At 52.5% G+C, this 17,435-nt stretch overlaps 1 protein-coding gene across 1 annotated transcript in view; it reads left to right on the top strand.

The window, feature by feature from the left end:
- The window catches only part of GLP1R (glucagon like peptide 1 receptor), a 42,239-nt gene extending 30,072 nt beyond the window's left edge, over positions 1-12,167 (top strand). The window contains exons 8-13 of the mRNA XM_056137349.1: positions 3,016-3,076; positions 4,286-4,355; positions 4,461-4,549; positions 4,844-4,982; positions 5,626-5,667; positions 12,030-12,167. Of these exons, the coding sequence (XP_055993324.1) occupies positions 3,016-3,076; positions 4,286-4,355; positions 4,461-4,549; positions 4,844-4,982; positions 5,626-5,667; positions 12,030-12,167 (539 nt within the window). The remainder of the gene's footprint in view (positions 1-3,015; positions 3,077-4,285; positions 4,356-4,460; positions 4,550-4,843; positions 4,983-5,625; positions 5,668-12,029) is intronic.
- The last annotated feature ends 5,268 nt before the right edge of the window (positions 12,168-17,435 follow it).

Below are 17,435 nucleotides of genomic sequence, written 5' to 3'. Positions count from 1 at the left end.
ATTTTATTTTATTGAATTCACCATGAGATAGAGTTGCAAGCTTTCATGTTTGGGTTACAATCACACAATGATCAAACACCCATCCCTCCACCAGTGCACATTCCCCACCACCAATATCCCCGGTATACCCCCCACTTTCCCACCATCCCCCTGCCTCCATTGCAGACATGATTCCTCATAATCTCTCTCTACTTTGGGGCATTATGGTTTGCAATACAGATACTGAGAAGTCATCATGTTTGGTCCATTATCTACTTTCAGCACACATCTCCCATCCCGACCGATTTCTCCAACCATCATTTTCTTAGTGATCCCTTCACTATTACAGCTGCCTTCTCCCCTCCGCTCATGAGGCAGGTTTCCAACTATGGAGAATCTTCCTGGCCCTTTTGAACTCAGCCGATGGCCTCAAGATGCTGCCTTGAACCCCTGGACTCCACGCTCTCCAGGCCCCTGCTCACAGGCTCCCATGTGCTGGCACCCCGTTTCTTTCCGCTGTTGTCCTGGCTCCCTTTGCCCTGTGCAGTCCCTCAGAGGAAGGGAAGCTCTGAGGGCTATTGTGGGTGCTGAGAGGAACTTCCTTGCCTTACAGGTCGAGCCAGCTTTAGGGGGCCTCCCCACTCTGTCGTGCCAGCTCCTCTGGCCTGAGCTGCTGTCTCTTCAGTCTCCAGGAGGAGCTAAACAGACTCCAGCCTCTGTACAGCGGAGGGGTCTGGCCTCTGCACACAGCTCTCTGTTCCTTCCCTTCCTCCCTCCTCCCCTTCCTGCTCAGCCTCTTCATCCAGCTCTCTAGGCAGCTGGGGTGCTGCAGCTAAGCAGGGCTAGGAATGGAGCTGGGCCCCCCAAGAGCTGGGGATGGCAGCATTCGGGGTTGAGAGAAAGCCTGTCCATTCTGGGAAATGGCTTCAGCACGTCAGCACTGTTAGCAGCTGTCGCCATGGAGACCTGGGGGCAGGGACACTCACAGGGATGCAGTCTGGGCTGAGGAGCTGGACTGTTGGGGGGGTCAGGGGTGGGCTCCGGGGGTCTCCGCGTGGAAAATGGAAGAGGGAGCAATAGTCTTTTCCCACACCCTCACACCCCAGCAGGGGTTTGAGGAGGCACAGGGGCAAGGCCTGGGGGGTCTCTCTTTTTGGTCAGAATCTCTTTCCTTGAGGAGCTGGGGTGAGGAGAGACAGAGGGACAAAGGCCAGACCAAGCTGAGAGGAGGGAAAGGGCTGGAAAACAACTTTCAGCTTCTTGTGTAAACAAAAGATTTTAGAAGGGCCAGGGAGATGGTTTAGAAGTTAGGGCACATTCCCGCCTAGATCCAACCCTGACACTACATGGTTCCCAGGAACTGCTGGGTATGGCTCTGGGCCCCCCTGAGCTCCACTGGGTTAGGCCTGGTGGCACCCCCACCCCGTACCACAGAGCCTTTGCACTGACCTGCAGCTGGTCTTGGTGTTCCCCTGGGCATCAGTAATGAAAATTAAGTCTCTCGGGTCCAGAGAGAATGTACAGAAGTCACAGCACATGCCTGTCCTATGGCTGCCTCCATTCAATCCCATGGTCCACGGTGCATCAGCAGATGTCGCCCTGGAGGGCTCCAGGCTGACCTGGGAAATCTCTAGCACCGCTGAATCCTCCAGCACTTGCATTTAACCTCTGATTGGGCTGGCCAAGAAGCGCTGAACCCCACTGAGGAGGCCCCCAAATAATAAAGTGAAAACTCTCACACAGCTTTGGGGGACTCCCAAGAAATCATGTTTGCTTCTGCAGCCCTCCATAGTAGCAGGATGTCCCCTGAACCCACCCCAAGGTGCCTTGCAGAGGTGGGAGGCAAGGAGGGAAGAAGCTTGGCTGCCCCAGGTCACCCTTCTGCTCAAGCTTCTCTCCAGCCAGTCTCATTGGGTTGTGGAATGGGAGGGAGAAAAATGCTGCCTCACAGGATCGGGGCTTGTCTGTGGACAGCAGGGCTGTGCCTGGTTCTTCCAAGGGGGGAGGCGTGGCTGATGAATAAAGTCTGGCTGAGAGCAGGAGTGAATCCCCCAGCCCTGGGAACAGGAAGGAGGCTAGGGTTGGGTGGGGAGGGTGGGGAATTGGTCGAGCCAGGAAAGGGTCTTGCCCCGGAAACGCCTCTTCTACTGATCATTCATCATCCATTCGTGTTCCTCTCAGCGTTTCCACATGGCAGGCATTGCAATGAGGCCTCAAGACGGCTTCCAACTCTCGCCCAGCCTCCTGCTGGGTATTACTAAAACCTAGTGGCTGCTGGGAGGGCTGGTGTGTAGAAACAAGCAGCTGAGGGGAGGCTTCTCAGCTCAGAACGCTAGTCAACGCTAGTGAGCTTCTCTGCTTCGGCCACCCTCGCCTGGGTCACTGGCACCACAGTTGCAGGCCCACACTGTAGCACTGTAGCACTGTCCTCCCATTGTTCATCGATTTGCTCGAGCGGGCCCAGGAATGTCTCCAACATGAGACTTGTCACTGTGTTTGGCATATTGAATACGCCACGGGGAGCTTGCCAGGCTCTGCCGTGCGGGCGAGATACTCTCGGTAGCTTGCCGGGCTCTCCGAGAGGGGCGGAGGAATCGAACTTGGGTCGGCCAGGTGCAAGGCAAGTGCCCTATCCGCTGTGCTATCGCTCCAGCCCACACACATGGCTCAAAGCTGCTTGGGGTGGACAGCAGGCTTGAGAGTGTCGATTGGAAAGGCTGTGAATGAATTTGGTTCTACCGAGAAATATGTCACTGCGCCCCTTCCGAGCCCCATCTGCACACTTGTGCCTCCGCTCCTCACCACCACCACTGCACACCCCTAAATATGCCCCTTTCTATCACAGTCACCCATTACAGAAGAGGATGGGAAATCAAGGATGGGGAGCTCAGGAGTGTCCTGTCACCTCTGTCCCCTGTCAGTTCCAGACAGTGTGGTTTGGGGCCAGGCCAGGAGGGGGGCTGCAGGTGGAGGCCTCTGGGTGTGCACTGCGGCTCGGCCTGCCAGCCCCTCTCCTCTCTCTTCCTCTCCTCCTAGGTGCTCCTCTGCTGTTTGTTATCCCCTGGGGCATTGTCAAATATCTCTATGAGGACGAGGGGTGAGTGTCCTTCTTCCTGGGATGGGTCCTCATCTGTCAGTGCCATGGGATTCCTTGGCCCCTGGGGCCTGCCAGTCCTGCTGATTTGTAGACACATGAGGGACCGGGAACCAAGCAGATTCATCTCGGTCTCTAGGTTTCTTAAGCTTTTCTCACTCGGGATCCCTTTCATCCTAGAAAGTTTTGCACATCTTGGGGAATCTAAACTAGAGTACATATCAAATATTTTCTGATAACAAATCATGAATGAATTTCTTAAAAAATAAAACCACATGGAGAGTATCATGCTAAGTGAAAAGAGTCAGAAAGAGAGGGACAGACATGGAAGGACTGCACTCATTTGTGGAGTATAGAATAACATAACATGGGGCTGACACCCAAGGATATAGATACATGGGACAGGAGGATTGCTCCATAGCTGGAAGCCTGCCTCATGAACGAAGGGGAGAAGGAAGATGGAATAGAGAAGGGATCACTAAGACAATGATTGCTGGAGGAATCAGTCAGGATGAGAGATGTACGCCGAAAGTAGATAATGGACCAAACGTGATGACCTCTCAGTGTCTGTATTGCAAGCCATACTGCCAAAAGTAGAGAGTATGGGGAATATTGTCTGCCATGGAGGCGGGGAGAGGGTAAGAGGGGGGTATACTGATACTGAGGAGATTGATGTGGGAAATGTGCACTGGTGAAGGAATGAGTGTTTGATCATTGTGTGATTGTAACCCAGACATGAAAGCTTGTAACTTTCTCAGGGTGATTCAATAAAATTTAAAAATAAACAAATAAACAAAAATAAAACCACCCACACTCAGATGCTGACAGTTTAAGAAGTTAGGCCCCCACCTCCACTCCCTCCCCAGGGTTGTGCAAGTGACACGTGGTGCTGAGCCTGCGGGATACAAAGTGGCCCCCTCAGGTCTTGGGTGATAACTGCATTGGACTGGTCCTGTTACCTGATGGGTGCTGCGGGGCGCACACCTGACAGTGTTTGAGTGTCTGTGGGGCCATGGGGGGCCCCACGCACACATGTGTGTTTGAGAAGATCCGTCAGAGTCTCTGGAAGTGGCTGCTGGGGGCTGTGCATGTGTGGCTGTGTCACCATGCATTCCTGTGGGTATTCGTGCGACCCCCATGCCCACAGTGTGATGTGGGGGGCAGGGGAGCTCTGAGTTCCACTGGTGTCTCGTGTGCCTCTCCTCTCCCCAGCTGCTGGACCAGAAACTCAAACATGAACTACTGGCTCATTATGCGGCTGCCCATTCTCTTTGCCATTGGGGTGAGTGACCCTGGCGAGTGGGGGTTTTGAGACGGCCTGTGGGGTGCTGGGGGAAGGGCTGGGAGCAAAGTGGGTATCTGCAGAGCACCCCTCATCTTTTCACAGGTAAACTTCCTCATCTTTGTGCGGGTCATCTGCATTGTGGTGTCCAAGCTGAAAGCCAACCTCATGTGCAAGACAGACATCAAGTGCAGGTGATTTCCCCGAGCTGGCCCTGCCTGACTGTCCCTTTCACCGAGCCCTGCCAGGGACTCCCAGCACCAAGAATGAGGGCAAGGCCTGGAGTCCCCTTGCCCTCATTCCTGTAGCTGGGGAGTCCCAGGTTTCTAGGGGGGTCTGGACAGCTGCTTCCTCCCTCCCAAGCTGCCTGACCCAGGGTGGGGGAGGGAATGTTTGTGTCCTGGATGCAAGGCCTGGGTCCGGGACACAGGAAGGGGAGCAGCGCCCAGAGGCCAGGCCCACAGTGACCACTCCACTTCCTGGCCCAGACTTGCCAAGTCCACGCTGACACTTATCCCCCTGCTGGGGACCCACGAGGTCATCTTCGCCTTCGTGATAGATGAACACGCCCGGGGGATGCTGCGCTTCATCAAGCTGTTCACAGAGCTGTCTTTCACTTCCTTCCAGGTAACCTGTGGTGGGGGTCGTGAGTGGGGCTGGGACAGAGGTCTGGCCCAGGTTAGGCACCAGAGTGGACCCAGCATCCAGGGCCAGACATGGGAAGCACCCTGTCATGTGATGTACTCCAGGGGCCCAATTACTCCTCATGCAGGTCTAGGTGGGACCAAGAATCAGCCCCACTGTACCTGGAGAGCACTGAGGTTGGGTGTATTAGAACAAGACTGCCAGGCTGTGTAATTTCTGAAGGCAGAAGAGTTTGTCTCCACTAGTTTTAGATAATGCTAAGGACCTGGGGGTTCACAAGACTTATAAGAGACTGGTCCTGATCTGTTTGGCCAGATCTGTCTTCTCTGTGTGTGCCTCTCTCTCTCTCTCTCTCTCTCTCCCTCCCTCCCTCCCTCCCTCCCTCCCTCCCTCCTCTTACCCTCCCCCTCTTTCTCTCTCTATTCTGAGTAACTGGGTGGAGACAGTGAGCAAAGAACTTCAGTATATAAGCAAGGAGCCTTCTTGTACTTCTAGAGGGAGAGGAAGAACCCATGCCCCTTCCCTCAGGCCCCATGGTTGCCCAATGAGGAGGGGTATGTTGGGGCTAGGGTCCAAGGGGCTCCTCCCTCCCGCTTCCTCCCCGCTGACTAACTCTTATTTCCAGGGGCTGATGGTGGCCATCTTGTACTGCTTTGTCAACAATGAGGTAAGACTGAGATGGGACAGTAGGGCAGGGGGCCTGGTGGGCTACCACTGACTGCTCTGAATGTGGGTAATGGGGACTCCATCCACCCTTTCAACTGGTATCCCCTACCCCACCTCCCAGACATATTCTTGTATTCAGTTTGCTATCTGTCTCTCTGCCTGTTTGTCTGCCTGTCTCCCCCTCTCTCTCTCTTTGTCTCTTTCTGTTTCTCTGTCTCTCTGTCTATCTCTCTCTCTCTCTCTCTCACACACACACACACACACACACATACACATTCACACTCAGACACACCTTACAGTACTGTGAGCTTGACGAAGACCCGGCCTTATGTAAAAGGGATACTGAATGGACACATCTTGGTGGTGACTTTTGCCAGGTGGCTCACGCCCAAACACCCCAGTGACATACCTGGAACTTACCACTCTCTCATTTAATTGTCACCAGCCTCCCCCCAGTATCCTTGCTCACTATTCCCACACATGAGATCACGAAAGGTCAGAGTAAGAAACACACCCGGGTATGGCCTGGAAATAGTGGCAAAGCCAGGGGCAGAGTTCATTCTATGGGAAAGAAGAGCACCTGCCTTCCTCTGTGAGTGGACAAGAGTCCCCAGGAGGGGCGGGCGGGTCCTCCACTGGCTTTCTGGTCACTGGGGTGGGAGGAGAGAAGGGGCTCCCACTGCCCCTGCCAACCCCTCTCTGAGGATCTGGCTCCTGGGAGGAGGGGCCTTGGCAAGGGTCCTGGTGCCTGGCTCTGTGCTGGAGGAGAGCAGGTGTAGCCCCACATCACCAGCTGCGGTTGCAGATGTCACCTGACCTCTCTCCCGCCCCTGAACTTACAACTGAGAAAACACACAGTCTAAGACTCAGCCTGAGAGCTGCACAGGGAAGTGCTCAAATACAAGCCCCCAACAGGAAAGACAGCGAGGGCACCCCACCACCCCCAGGCAGCCAGAAATGAGCATCTTGCCGGCCTCATCCATACATCAGGGTGACTGCCAGTGGGTGAGGCCTATTGACCCAGGGAGACTGCTCCCCAAAGACCAGAAGCCTGTGTATGGCTCTCGGCCAGAGTCGGGACCTCAGAAACCTTAGATCATGTGCTCACAACCATGTGGCCTTTCCTGTTAGTGTGGGAGCACCAGGCAGCAGTGGGTGGGATGCAGGTATTTCAGGAACTGTCCAGTGGCCCAGACATGGAGCAGGAAAGCCCCAAAGCCATGGGCTTTGCCCCAAGATCCCTGCCTGATTTCAGTGGCCCTGTGACTCAGCGTGTTTCCTGTGGCCATGTGACCTTCTGTGTCTTCATTCAAAAGATGGAGGTGGTGATGCTCAGGCCTGTGGACATTAGGCCTCTGGAGGTTTCCTGAACACATCCTCTGTGCAGGATGCTCCAGCATTTACTTATCAAATCCATCCTGCATGGCAGGTTTTATCCCCACATGCAGATGAGCAAGCGAAGGCTCAGCAGAGCAGAATGAATATCCCCGTTCAACATCTAAAAAGTGGTAGAGCCAGGAGGTTAGCGGAGGGAGTCGTGCTCATGTCTTGAGGCCCCTGGACCTGGGGGGTAGGGGTAGTGCCGGGCTGGGCTGGCCATAGGTGGGTTTTGGTGGTTCTCAGTCTCTGAGGGTAGGGGTGGGGAGCTGACCGAATGCCCCTTCCTACAGACCCTCGATTCACAGAAGCAGGGAGACAGTCCGCCCTGCCACCCCCACCTCTGATACCGAGTCCATGAGAACTTCCCCCAAACTGAAAAGCGTAGTGGAAGTGGGACCCCTAAGTGCTGCAGGCTCATTCTCCTCAGAAACTGTTCTCGGCCAAAGGGAGGAGGCAGCTTTATCCCCCAGGAGACAGGCTGGGCTGTCAGAGGTCCTGAGGAGAGAAAGGGGCTCCCTCTGCACTTCCTCTCAGAACCCTGTCCCCTGCTTCTCCCTTCTCTTTCCCCAAAGTCCGGCTGGAAGTGCACATTTGCCATACCCCCCAGTTGCAGCCACAGTCCATATGCCTATGTGTGTCTGTATGTCTCTGAGTGTATGTCTGTGTTGGTGTGTCTATGTCTCTCTGTGTGTTTGTGTGTGTGTGTATATATATCTGCATGTATAGTGTGTGTGTCTCTTTTTGTGTCTGGTGTCTCTCTGTAAATATTTATGCATGCGTATGTGTCTGTATGTGCCTGAGTATGTGTGTCTGTCTGTGTTTGTGTCTCTATACATGTGTATGTGTCTGTATGTGCCTGAGCATGTGTGTGTCTGTCTGTCTGTCTTTCTGTGTGTCTGTGTCTGTGTGTGCACCTCCCCCATCACTTCTGCAGTGTCTCCCCGGAACCCTGCCCAGGCCCCTTCCCTGATTCCACTCCTTAAAGCCCATCACCTCTTCTGTCTGTTTCCCCAAGGTTGGCCCAGCTGGGTTAAGGGTTGAGGACTCACACTGCTGCTCTGATCTGATAAACAGCTTGATCCTGGGTCACCCAATTCCCTGCTGGCTTCTGCAGGCTGCTGGGGTCCCCACTGTGGGTGGCGGCCAGAGCACCTGCCTGTTCAAGGTCTGCCCAGAGACTCTGGTACCCTGATTCCTCTGAACAGAGACAGATGTTTCTCCATCGAAGAGCCACCAGACACGTGTGAACACCCATTGTTTCTGGGTTACTCAGGCACTGTGGGGACCTGTGTCCCAGAATGAAAGGTGACAGGGCCATGGGTGCAGGGAGACAAGCCAGAGTTGTGGGGGACAGTGCAGTTGGTGCAGGGAAGGGAAGGTCCAGGCATGCTCATGGCCTGGGTGCTGGTCCAATTCTGCCACCACTGCAGTAATTTGGTCTCTGTCCCCAAGTGTAAACTGAGAGGCATTTTCATCAGTTGCCCCAGCCCCAAGTCCGGACCCTGGCAGGCAGCTGCCTACGGGCATGTGTGTGTGTGTGTGTGTGTGTGTGTGTGTGTGTTGGGGGGGGGGAGGGCAGTTAGCAGCAACACTGCGGCAGCATGTCTGAGTAGGCTCGTCTGGGGCACGGGATGCCTTCTCCACTCTTCGACTGGGACCTGCAGTCACAGGAGAGAGCTGCTGACTCCCTAGTCACATGCTCAGTGCTTGGCTCATTTTATTGACATTTTAGCTTTTTTAAAATAAGCACCTATAAGTGACATTTGGTGGCCACAGGGCCACCCATGCCAGTGCTTCGAGGGGGGCTGTGGGATACCAGGGGTCAAACTCAGGGCCTCATAAATGCTCGATATACATGCTCGACATATGCTTTACCACTGGAGCTGCTTCTCAGCCTGTTTGCTTCTTTCAAAAATCTCAGGGGTGGCCCAGATGTCCCTGATACCACAGGGCCTGAGCAGCCTCACATACTTGTGCTCTTGGACTGAGCTGCCGGCTCAGCTGGCCAAAAGTCATCGGTGGGGGCTCCAGTGTGTGTGTGTGTGTGTGTGTGTGTGTGAGAGAGAGAGAGAGAGAGAGAGAGAGAGAGAGAGAGAGAGAGAGAGAGAGATGCAGGGATGTCATTCAAGAAACAGAACACATACCTTGCATATGCCCTACCTGGCCTCTGGCCCCAGCACCCTGAGGTCTAAGAAGCAATAGAGCATCTCAGGCTAAAGCACTGGATCATCCAACTTGGTTGGTAGAGAAATGCTGGGAGTGTTTGTCCTTTGGGATTCCCTGAGCACCACTTGGGAACCACCAGAAAATAACAGATGAAATCTGTATCTGAACACATGTCACACCTGGGCAAGGCCCTCGGTTCCATCCTCAGCTCCATGTGGCCCAATATCACTGGTGTTGCCCCAAAAATAATAAAGGAGGTAAATTAGGAAGATCCCTGGAGCAGAGATAATGCAAGCTGGGGACAGTAGTCCCGGTTCCCAATTGACTGGGCCAAGACTAGGACTTAAGAGACAGTACACTTGCCTCGCATGGGACTCTCCCTGGGCCCATCCCTGGAACCATATACAGTCCCCTGAGTGCCCCCAGGAGTGATCCCCAACCATGGTTGAGTCACTTTCACAGGTTGCAGTTGGCACCGACTAAACCAGCTCTGAAGAAAGAGAAGCATTCCGTGAGCTCCCCATCAGTGAGGGGTTGCCGCCTGTGAGGATACAGCAGAGGCCCAAAGTGAGGCTGAGGGAGATGGGGCAGAGGGAACAGGACAGTGTTTGGAGCTCTGGTTCCATCTGGTTCCCTCTGGGATCCCTGAGACTCCACAGTCTGAGCAGACTTCTGCGGATGCTTCCCTGTCTGCCTGTCTGTCTCCCTGCTTTCCTTAGTCACAAGCTGCCAGGCAGATTGGCCTCCTCCCTGCTCCTGGATCTTTGGGCAGAGCATTTCCCTGTTTCAGCTGCCAGCCAGGAGGTGAGCTGACCCGGAGTGGGATGCCCTGGAGGGCTCTGCTCAGTGCCAGCCTCACCCCCGCCCCTGTTGTGCCCAAGTTTCAGATCCCCAGTCGCAGAGAGACCCAGTTCCACACGTGATAATGCAAAAGCAAAGGAACTTGATCACTAGCCTGAGCCAGTGCTCACCCGAGCGAGGGTCCAAGGCTCATCCCACACAGTGGAGTCCTGACAAGGACCCTGACTCCAAATCACAAGCAGTTCATATAGGGTTCAGAGTTAAGAAACAATTTATATACTGGTCTGGTTTTAGCATCAGCCTTATTACAGTGGTGGTCAGCAATTAGGGAATGATTAGCAGCAGTTCTAAGGAGGGTGCAGTGACCCTTCATAACCAGCCAGACCCAACTACCAATTCCTTATCTTGGTAAATTACTCAACTGGGAGTTTACCAAAACTGCAAGTCCTGCTCCGGGGAAACATAAACTGAGGCCTCGTTGAGACTTAATGTTAGCTGCAGCTTGTCATGGCATTAATTTTGCCCTCACACCCCCACATCCCACCTTGGACTCTGGGTTGCCGCCCTGGGATCTGGAGCAAGCCTGGCAGGCTCTGAGCATTCAGCTCCACACATTGCAAAGTTCTTTTAAGGGATGGCATGTGACCTGCTGGGCTTCAGGAGATGGATGATGTCCCTGCAGAAGGGGTATTTGACCTGGGACCTTGGCAGCCCCTGCCTACTGCTGCTGGCAGTTGGCCCTCTCAGAAAAGCTGGGCCTGAGGGAATGCCTCTGGGCCCAGCACTCCAGGGTGCAGCAACCAGGAGGACCAGGGAAGCACGGCTGAGTTCTGGAAGACCAATGTATGGGCATGACAAACACCTCTCACAGAAAGGTACCCTCAGCCCAGAAACCCTGTCTCCAGTGGACAGGGCCAGAACCTGGAGCTATCACAAGGCGCCTCTGTCCTTTGCAGGGTTATTCATGCTTTGCTTCACTGTGCCTTGGCCATCGTGAGAAGACTCTTTTACTTAAGAGCAGCGATTTACAAAGTTGATAGATGAGTCTTAGGCATATAATATTCCAACACCAATCCCACCCCCAGTGTCAGCGTCCCTCCACCAGTGTTCCCATATCACCTCCTGTCTCCTGCATGCCACCTGACAGGCACATTGTGGTAGTGGTTTAGAGCTCATGGTTTCAAGCGTTGTGGAGTTTGTGCTATTGCTCTATAGCTATACCACTCTCCCGCGTTGCCGGTATGAACGAGGTCCCAGCCCATTTTCCCATTACTTGCCTTTCTCATCATCTTCCTTCCCCCTCGGTTCCTTTCCTTCTCTGTTCTTCTCCTCCTCTACTCCTGGATCGAGAGTGATCTAGGCAGCCCTCCTTTATTACATACATTCCCTTGTCCATCTATTCTATATACCCCAGATCAGCGAGATTTTTTTTCCAGATGGGAGAGCTGAGCCCACTCCAGCAGAGACCGTGGTTCACACAACTCATGTGGGCTAGTTCCAGGATGGGGTTCCTTCCCATCCAAACCCAGGCTGAGGGCAGGAGAGCAGGGGGGAGAGCCTCTTCTGCCCCACGCCCACCCCCACACCCTGGAGGGGTGGGAAGCAGCCCCTGGGTTTTGAGAGACACGGTCCCTCTTCTTTGCGGCCAGGTGCAGGGGGAAGAGCGCATCCTGAAATCTCCTGCTTTGCCTCCCCTGCTGCGGCTCTCTGCCCCCCTTTCTCTGCTCTCTAGCTCCGTGATGGATTGTAAAAGGTACTTTCAGTTGAGTCAGAGTTTCGAGATGGAAGAGACCAATTAACTCATCAAGCCCAGCTCTCTCCTGAGGAGACAACAAATAAACAGCTCATCACTGGGATCTTCATTTAGGCGCCTGAAGGCCTTGACTCAGGGGCTTTTAATATCTTAATTCCCTGCAGCTGATTTTTCTCCTTCCCACCTAATGGGGCAGGGGGGAGGAAGTGGTAGCCGGTCTGCCTGATGGCTGGTTTCTCCTCCTGTGTTCCCCACCCGCCAAGGTCCAGATGGAGTTTCGGAAGAGCTGGGAGCGCTGGCAGCTGGAGCACCTGCACATTCAGAGGGAGAGCAGCATGAAACCCCTCCAGTGCCCTAGCAGCAGCGTGTATGCCGCCACCTGCCAGGCCTCCTGCGGCTGACGCTGGCCCGGCAGCCCTTCCTGGGGGCAGCAAGGGAGCGACACACACAAGCAGCCCCACCATCCCTTCTCCAAGTCATCAGACCGGCAAATGGCCCTGCCTCCTGGGACCCGGGGACACATTTCCTATGAGGAGAAGCAGCCTGTTAATTCGATCACCGTGGCTAGAGAAGAGGGAACGCGACAGCCTCTGCAGTGAGGAGGGTTTCTTCCCATCAACCACCAGCCCCTGGGGTCCCCCAGACTGAGCAGCCCATCAGTCCACACTCAAAGTCAAGGTCAACGGCCTATTAGAGGCTGGAGGGGGGTTGCAGGAGGCAGGACTCTCCTAGCTCCTCAGCCCAAGGCACTGCTGGGCTGAATTCAAGCCACTCTGCATTGGCCGCATGTGGGGTCGCCACTCCATCTGTCTCCTCATTAAGGAACCATTCCTGTGTCTGGGTCGCTTGTTTCCTCATCTTTGCCACCTGGTTTCTCCTTGGAGGCTTGGTCTGACCCCCAGCAGTGGTTCTAGAATGAGCAACAAGAAGGTGCCAGAAGGGCTATGCGGCTCTCGCACCCTCTCCCTGGCATTCAAGTTCTTGAGGACTTGCTCCTTTGGTGCCTGGGAAGTGAGAGGAGGCTTGCTCCCAAGGTGCCAGCCCTGGGTCAGGCCCTTAATACTGTTCTGAAGAAACTCAAGAATCATTAACTTAGTGCCGGAGCAATAGGACAGTGGGTAGAGTGCTTATCTTGCATGCAGCCAAACCAGGTTCGATTCCTGGCATCCCACATGGTCCATCAAGCCTGCCAGGAGTGACCTAAGTGCAGAGCCAGGAGTCAGCCCCAAGCACTGCTTGATATTCCCCAAAACAAACAAAAAAAGAATCAGTAACTTTAGGAACATTCACAGCCAGCATGTAGGTTACCTGCCACTGTGAGGGACCCGAGGGCAGAGAGACTTCCTTCTCTCCCTCTCCCCAGGGTGACCAATTTGGGTATCTGATGTGGGAGCATGGGTGCACCCTCTAGCTTTTGGGGGTGTAACCCAGAAGAGACTCTTCCCAGGAAATTACCCACCAGTCTCCGTTGTCATCATGGAGACCCACTTCGCCCACCCCACCGCCTGCCTCTTTGAAATGTTCACTCTCCAGAAGCTTGGCTATGCTTTATTCATTTTTTGTCTATTATTGTAAATAGTCTTTGTGTAAACATTCAGTTCTGATTTCCCCCTGCACCAGAGAATGAGAATTCAATCATTGTGGTCATTGTGATGTTGTTTGGGTGTCATTGATTGGACTCAGCTACACTTTGAGCTCATTGATTTCTGCCCTTTCTCTGGATCCAACCCATAATGTAGGAGTGGCTGAGGGGTGAGATGGGGCAGATCTATCAGTCCTGCCCCAGACAGGAAAGAGCAGACACAGGGCAGTGCTGCAGAGATGGGGCAGAAGGAATAGCCATGTCCAGGAGGCCGGTGAGTGTGTGGATGCAAAGGAAGTTTCCAGAGCAGGACAGAACTCCTGGGCATTGAGCCTTCCTGGGAGGGCAGCAGAGAGTGGCCCGGTGAATTCCTTTATGAAAGTCGATCTCTCCCTTCTCTTCCTCTATAAGAACCCACACACATTCCCCCGTGCCCCTCAGAGAGACATGTGATGTGCAGGGGAAATAGTAATAGAGCATAAAACGCACCAAGCAGAAAATGCCTTCTGTTTCAGCTTCAATGAAGTGTGATGTTGATGTTAATAGGGAAATGGAACCTCGGGCTAGAGGAAAGAATGTGATGGCTGTCTCCTTGGTGGAAAAGACTTGGTAGCAAAAAAGAAGATGGGGGTAGCTCTACTCCCTCAGAAAAAGGGAACGCTTTGCCGAAGGCACTGCTCACTAACTCTCTGGAGTGGGAAGGTGAGCAGGGGTATAATGTCAGAGTGCAGTTCTGGTGTTGGTCAGTGTTCTGGTTTGGGATAAACTGGGCGCTCTCAAGAATCATTTTTCTTATACCCAGCAATAGAGACAGATGCATAGAATCTGTCAGAAATAAATGTTTGAGGGTAGACGTTGAGGAGGGAAGAAAGTGTTTAAAGTTGGATACATGAGAAAGTTCAAACAATTCTGTTTAGTTTAAACTGTGAATAGTTGGGATGATTTTTTCCCAACTAGTACCAGTGATTCTTGATTTTAGAAGGCTACACACACACACACACACACACACACACACACACACACACACACCAAGTCTTTTTAAAGCCTTTTAACACATAGGAACATTTTACTTTTTCCTTCTTGGAGACATACCAGATACTGAACTGAAGCAATATTTCTTTACTCTAAGATCCACACTATTAATATTCATTTGAATGACAGTATATGCCTTCCCAGCTATTCCCAAACTCTCTGGAGCTAAGTATAGCTCTCAGGTCTGGGAATGCAATGTGCCCTGAAATTCCACTGACTGTTTACACATGCCCGGTGCCGCCAGTCTGGCTCTTGCTGGAACTCCTTCTGCTCTGCCTGGGAGAGGTGGTTGACCAGCAGAGTGCAGGTGCCAGTGTGAACTGCCGCAGAAGTCAGGAGAGGAGGCTGGCTTCAGCACTCTGGCCAGCTCCCCCAAACTCGATGGGGACATAAAAATGCCCCTTTCATTCTGTGGGGCAAGGAAATCAACTGGGATAAACCCTTTGCTTTGCATAGTAAACAGCTGCCTCTCTTTAGGATTATTTGAACTTTTTTGTGGGCATTTCAATGGTCTCAGTGAGGGTTGAGCTGAAGCCCACCACAGCGGAGTCCTCAGAAACTCGGGTTCTGCTGTGCAGGTCTAGACTGAGGACAATTCCTCCTCCCAGCCCAGCGAGGCCTCTGGGAAGGACCAGGTAAAACACTGGTCATTCCAGACTCTGCAAGAAAAGGTCAGTGGGCAGCGGTATCTAGAGGGATTGTTTTGTTGTTGTTGTTGTTAAGGAAATGCAGCAGCCCCCTCGCCACACAGAATAACCTGAAGAGAGTCTGCATGTCCAGAACCACCTAGCAGAGGACACCGGACACAGTCAGTTCACAGCCAGACCCAAGGAAACTCAGGCTCCTTTTCTGTGTGGGTTGTGTTTCAGGGGCTCACTGGTGTGGTCCATTTCCTCCCATCTCTTCTGGGAGGAGAGAGAAGGAGAGGGAGGGAAGAGGGAAGGGAGAGCGGGAAGGAGGGAGAGAGGAAGAGAGAAAAGGGGAGAGAATTGCTCTGTGCATATCAACATAAAGTTAGGAATTAACGAGCTCAGCACCTGCACAGCCTCCAAAGGTTGGGGACTGCAAGCCCAGGGCAAGGCGGGTGCTGGCGTGAGTGCAGATGCTTCTTCTCCATGCGCAGACAGGCTCCCATTATTGCTAATGCCTGCGACGTGCTCCAGGAAGGCAAAATAGAGTCAAATATAGTCCCGAGGTTTGTTTTCCCTCCACTGAATTGATTCCAATCTACTACTGCTGACCCTGCTTCTGCCTCCTAGGAGGCAAACCCAGATACATCCTCAAAGGCCGGTTTTCTCTGCTAAGACAGCTATACGGTTGGCATGCGAAATGGTCGACAGAAACCGAGGTCACAGCAGCTCAAACTTTGTTTTCCTTTTCTTGGATATAGTGAATTTTCTTAAGAAAATGGTCCAATGGCAGAAACTTCTGCAGACCCCACTACCCCTGCCCACTACCCCTGCCCAGTGTTACCTGCTGGCTCCCACCAGCTCTCCCACTCCACAGAGGGGCTTGCGAGAAAGCAGCATTAATTTCAAACAGTTAACGTCAAAGTGCGTCCAACAGCATCTGTAATTATTCCTGCTTTGCTGATGGCTACAAATTGGCAGGGAGCATAGCAGCTTTCCCGTTTGCTCTATGGCACCTCTTCTGTATCTGAATCTATTAGAGGGGATAGTTTTCTCACCTTTTCCACGGTTACTGTCACCAGATATTTTCAGGGTCTCACCCAACTGTGGTATATTCACTCCCAGATGTATCCAGTCCATCACGTCACCCCTATACTCTCCCCGACCCCCATCATCCTTGTCCTAATGAGTTTATTTCTCTTCCTGTTGCCGTTCTCTCAGCTGTGACCAAGTCGAGGATGCAGCTGAGAGGGAGGTGCTGCCAGGTGAAAGGGATGCACTGTGTTTCAGAGTCTGGTGCAGTGAGTGAGGAGTATGGAGCCAGCGACCGGCACCCGACTTACATTGGGGTTTTACACACTTTCCAAATGGGTACCTGTCCTAGACAATCCAGCATGACTAGCACAAGAGGAAAAGCAATTCAGGAGAAGTAAAACGTTCAAAAATCAGGATGTTTAGAGGTGCTAAGAAGAATAGAGTGTGGGACATGTAACAAGTTAGGTGCTTAGGTTCTTTGCAGGAAGGAGCAAAGTTTGCCCCGAGAAAGGCAGTTCTACACCATGCTAAATGGGTCACACTCTAGTTCTCAACCTGTACTTCTTCTAGCCTTCTCCCAATTAAAATAGGCATGGCATATTCAAAGAAAATAAACCTCAATATCCCACTGGGCTGGGAAGGGATTCAACCCTGCTTCTTAAACATAGCAAGAGAGGCAGAGAGATAGTACAGGGGATAAGGCCTTGCATGCAGTTGAACTATACTCAATCACTGGCACCACGTGGTCACCCAGACTCTGTCACAGTTACCCTCAAGCACAGAACTCACAGTAGGCCCCAGAGTCCCCCTGGCTGTGGGACCCAAAATGACAAGAAAGAAAGAAAGAAAGAAAGAAAGAAAGAAAGAAAGGAAAGAAAGAAAGAAAAATACGTCAAGATAGGTGAGCCAAGTTCTCTGGAGGGGTAAAGCTGAGTTTTCATTTTCAGTACTCTTGGGGGCCATATGCATTTCATGAATGTTTAAACAGGTAATTTTCATGCTATTTCTTATTGTATAAATTCCTGTAAAACAGGACCTGCATCTATAAGTAGCAAATGTGTATGGTGTATAATTCCTTGTACAGATGTGAATGGATTCAGGCTTTTTCCTAATTTGCCTTGTAAATCAAATAAAAGCCTGTCATTACCGTGTCTCTCTTGGTCTTCCTTTGGGAAAAGAGGTTTTCTGCAATGTCAACCTAGGTGACTCATGGTGCTGTAGGAAAATACAAAAGATGCTGTTTCCAGCCCACGTCAAAAGAAAAAAAGAAACCTTGCTCATTACTCATATCGTGATTTTCTCTCTTCAAAGCATTTACCAAGTACTAATTTATCCATCACAGCCTTTGTACAGGAACTGCAATGTCATTTCATTAGAGAAGTTGGGTGGTC

The sequence above is a fragment of the Sorex fumeus genome, unplaced genomic scaffold (genome assembly GCF_029834395.1).
Source record: "Sorex fumeus unplaced genomic scaffold, SorFum_2.1 ptg000123l, whole genome shotgun sequence".
Classification (NCBI taxonomy): domain Eukaryota; kingdom Metazoa; phylum Chordata; class Mammalia; order Eulipotyphla; family Soricidae; genus Sorex; species Sorex fumeus.
This window is presented reverse-complemented; position numbering and strand designations above follow the sequence as displayed.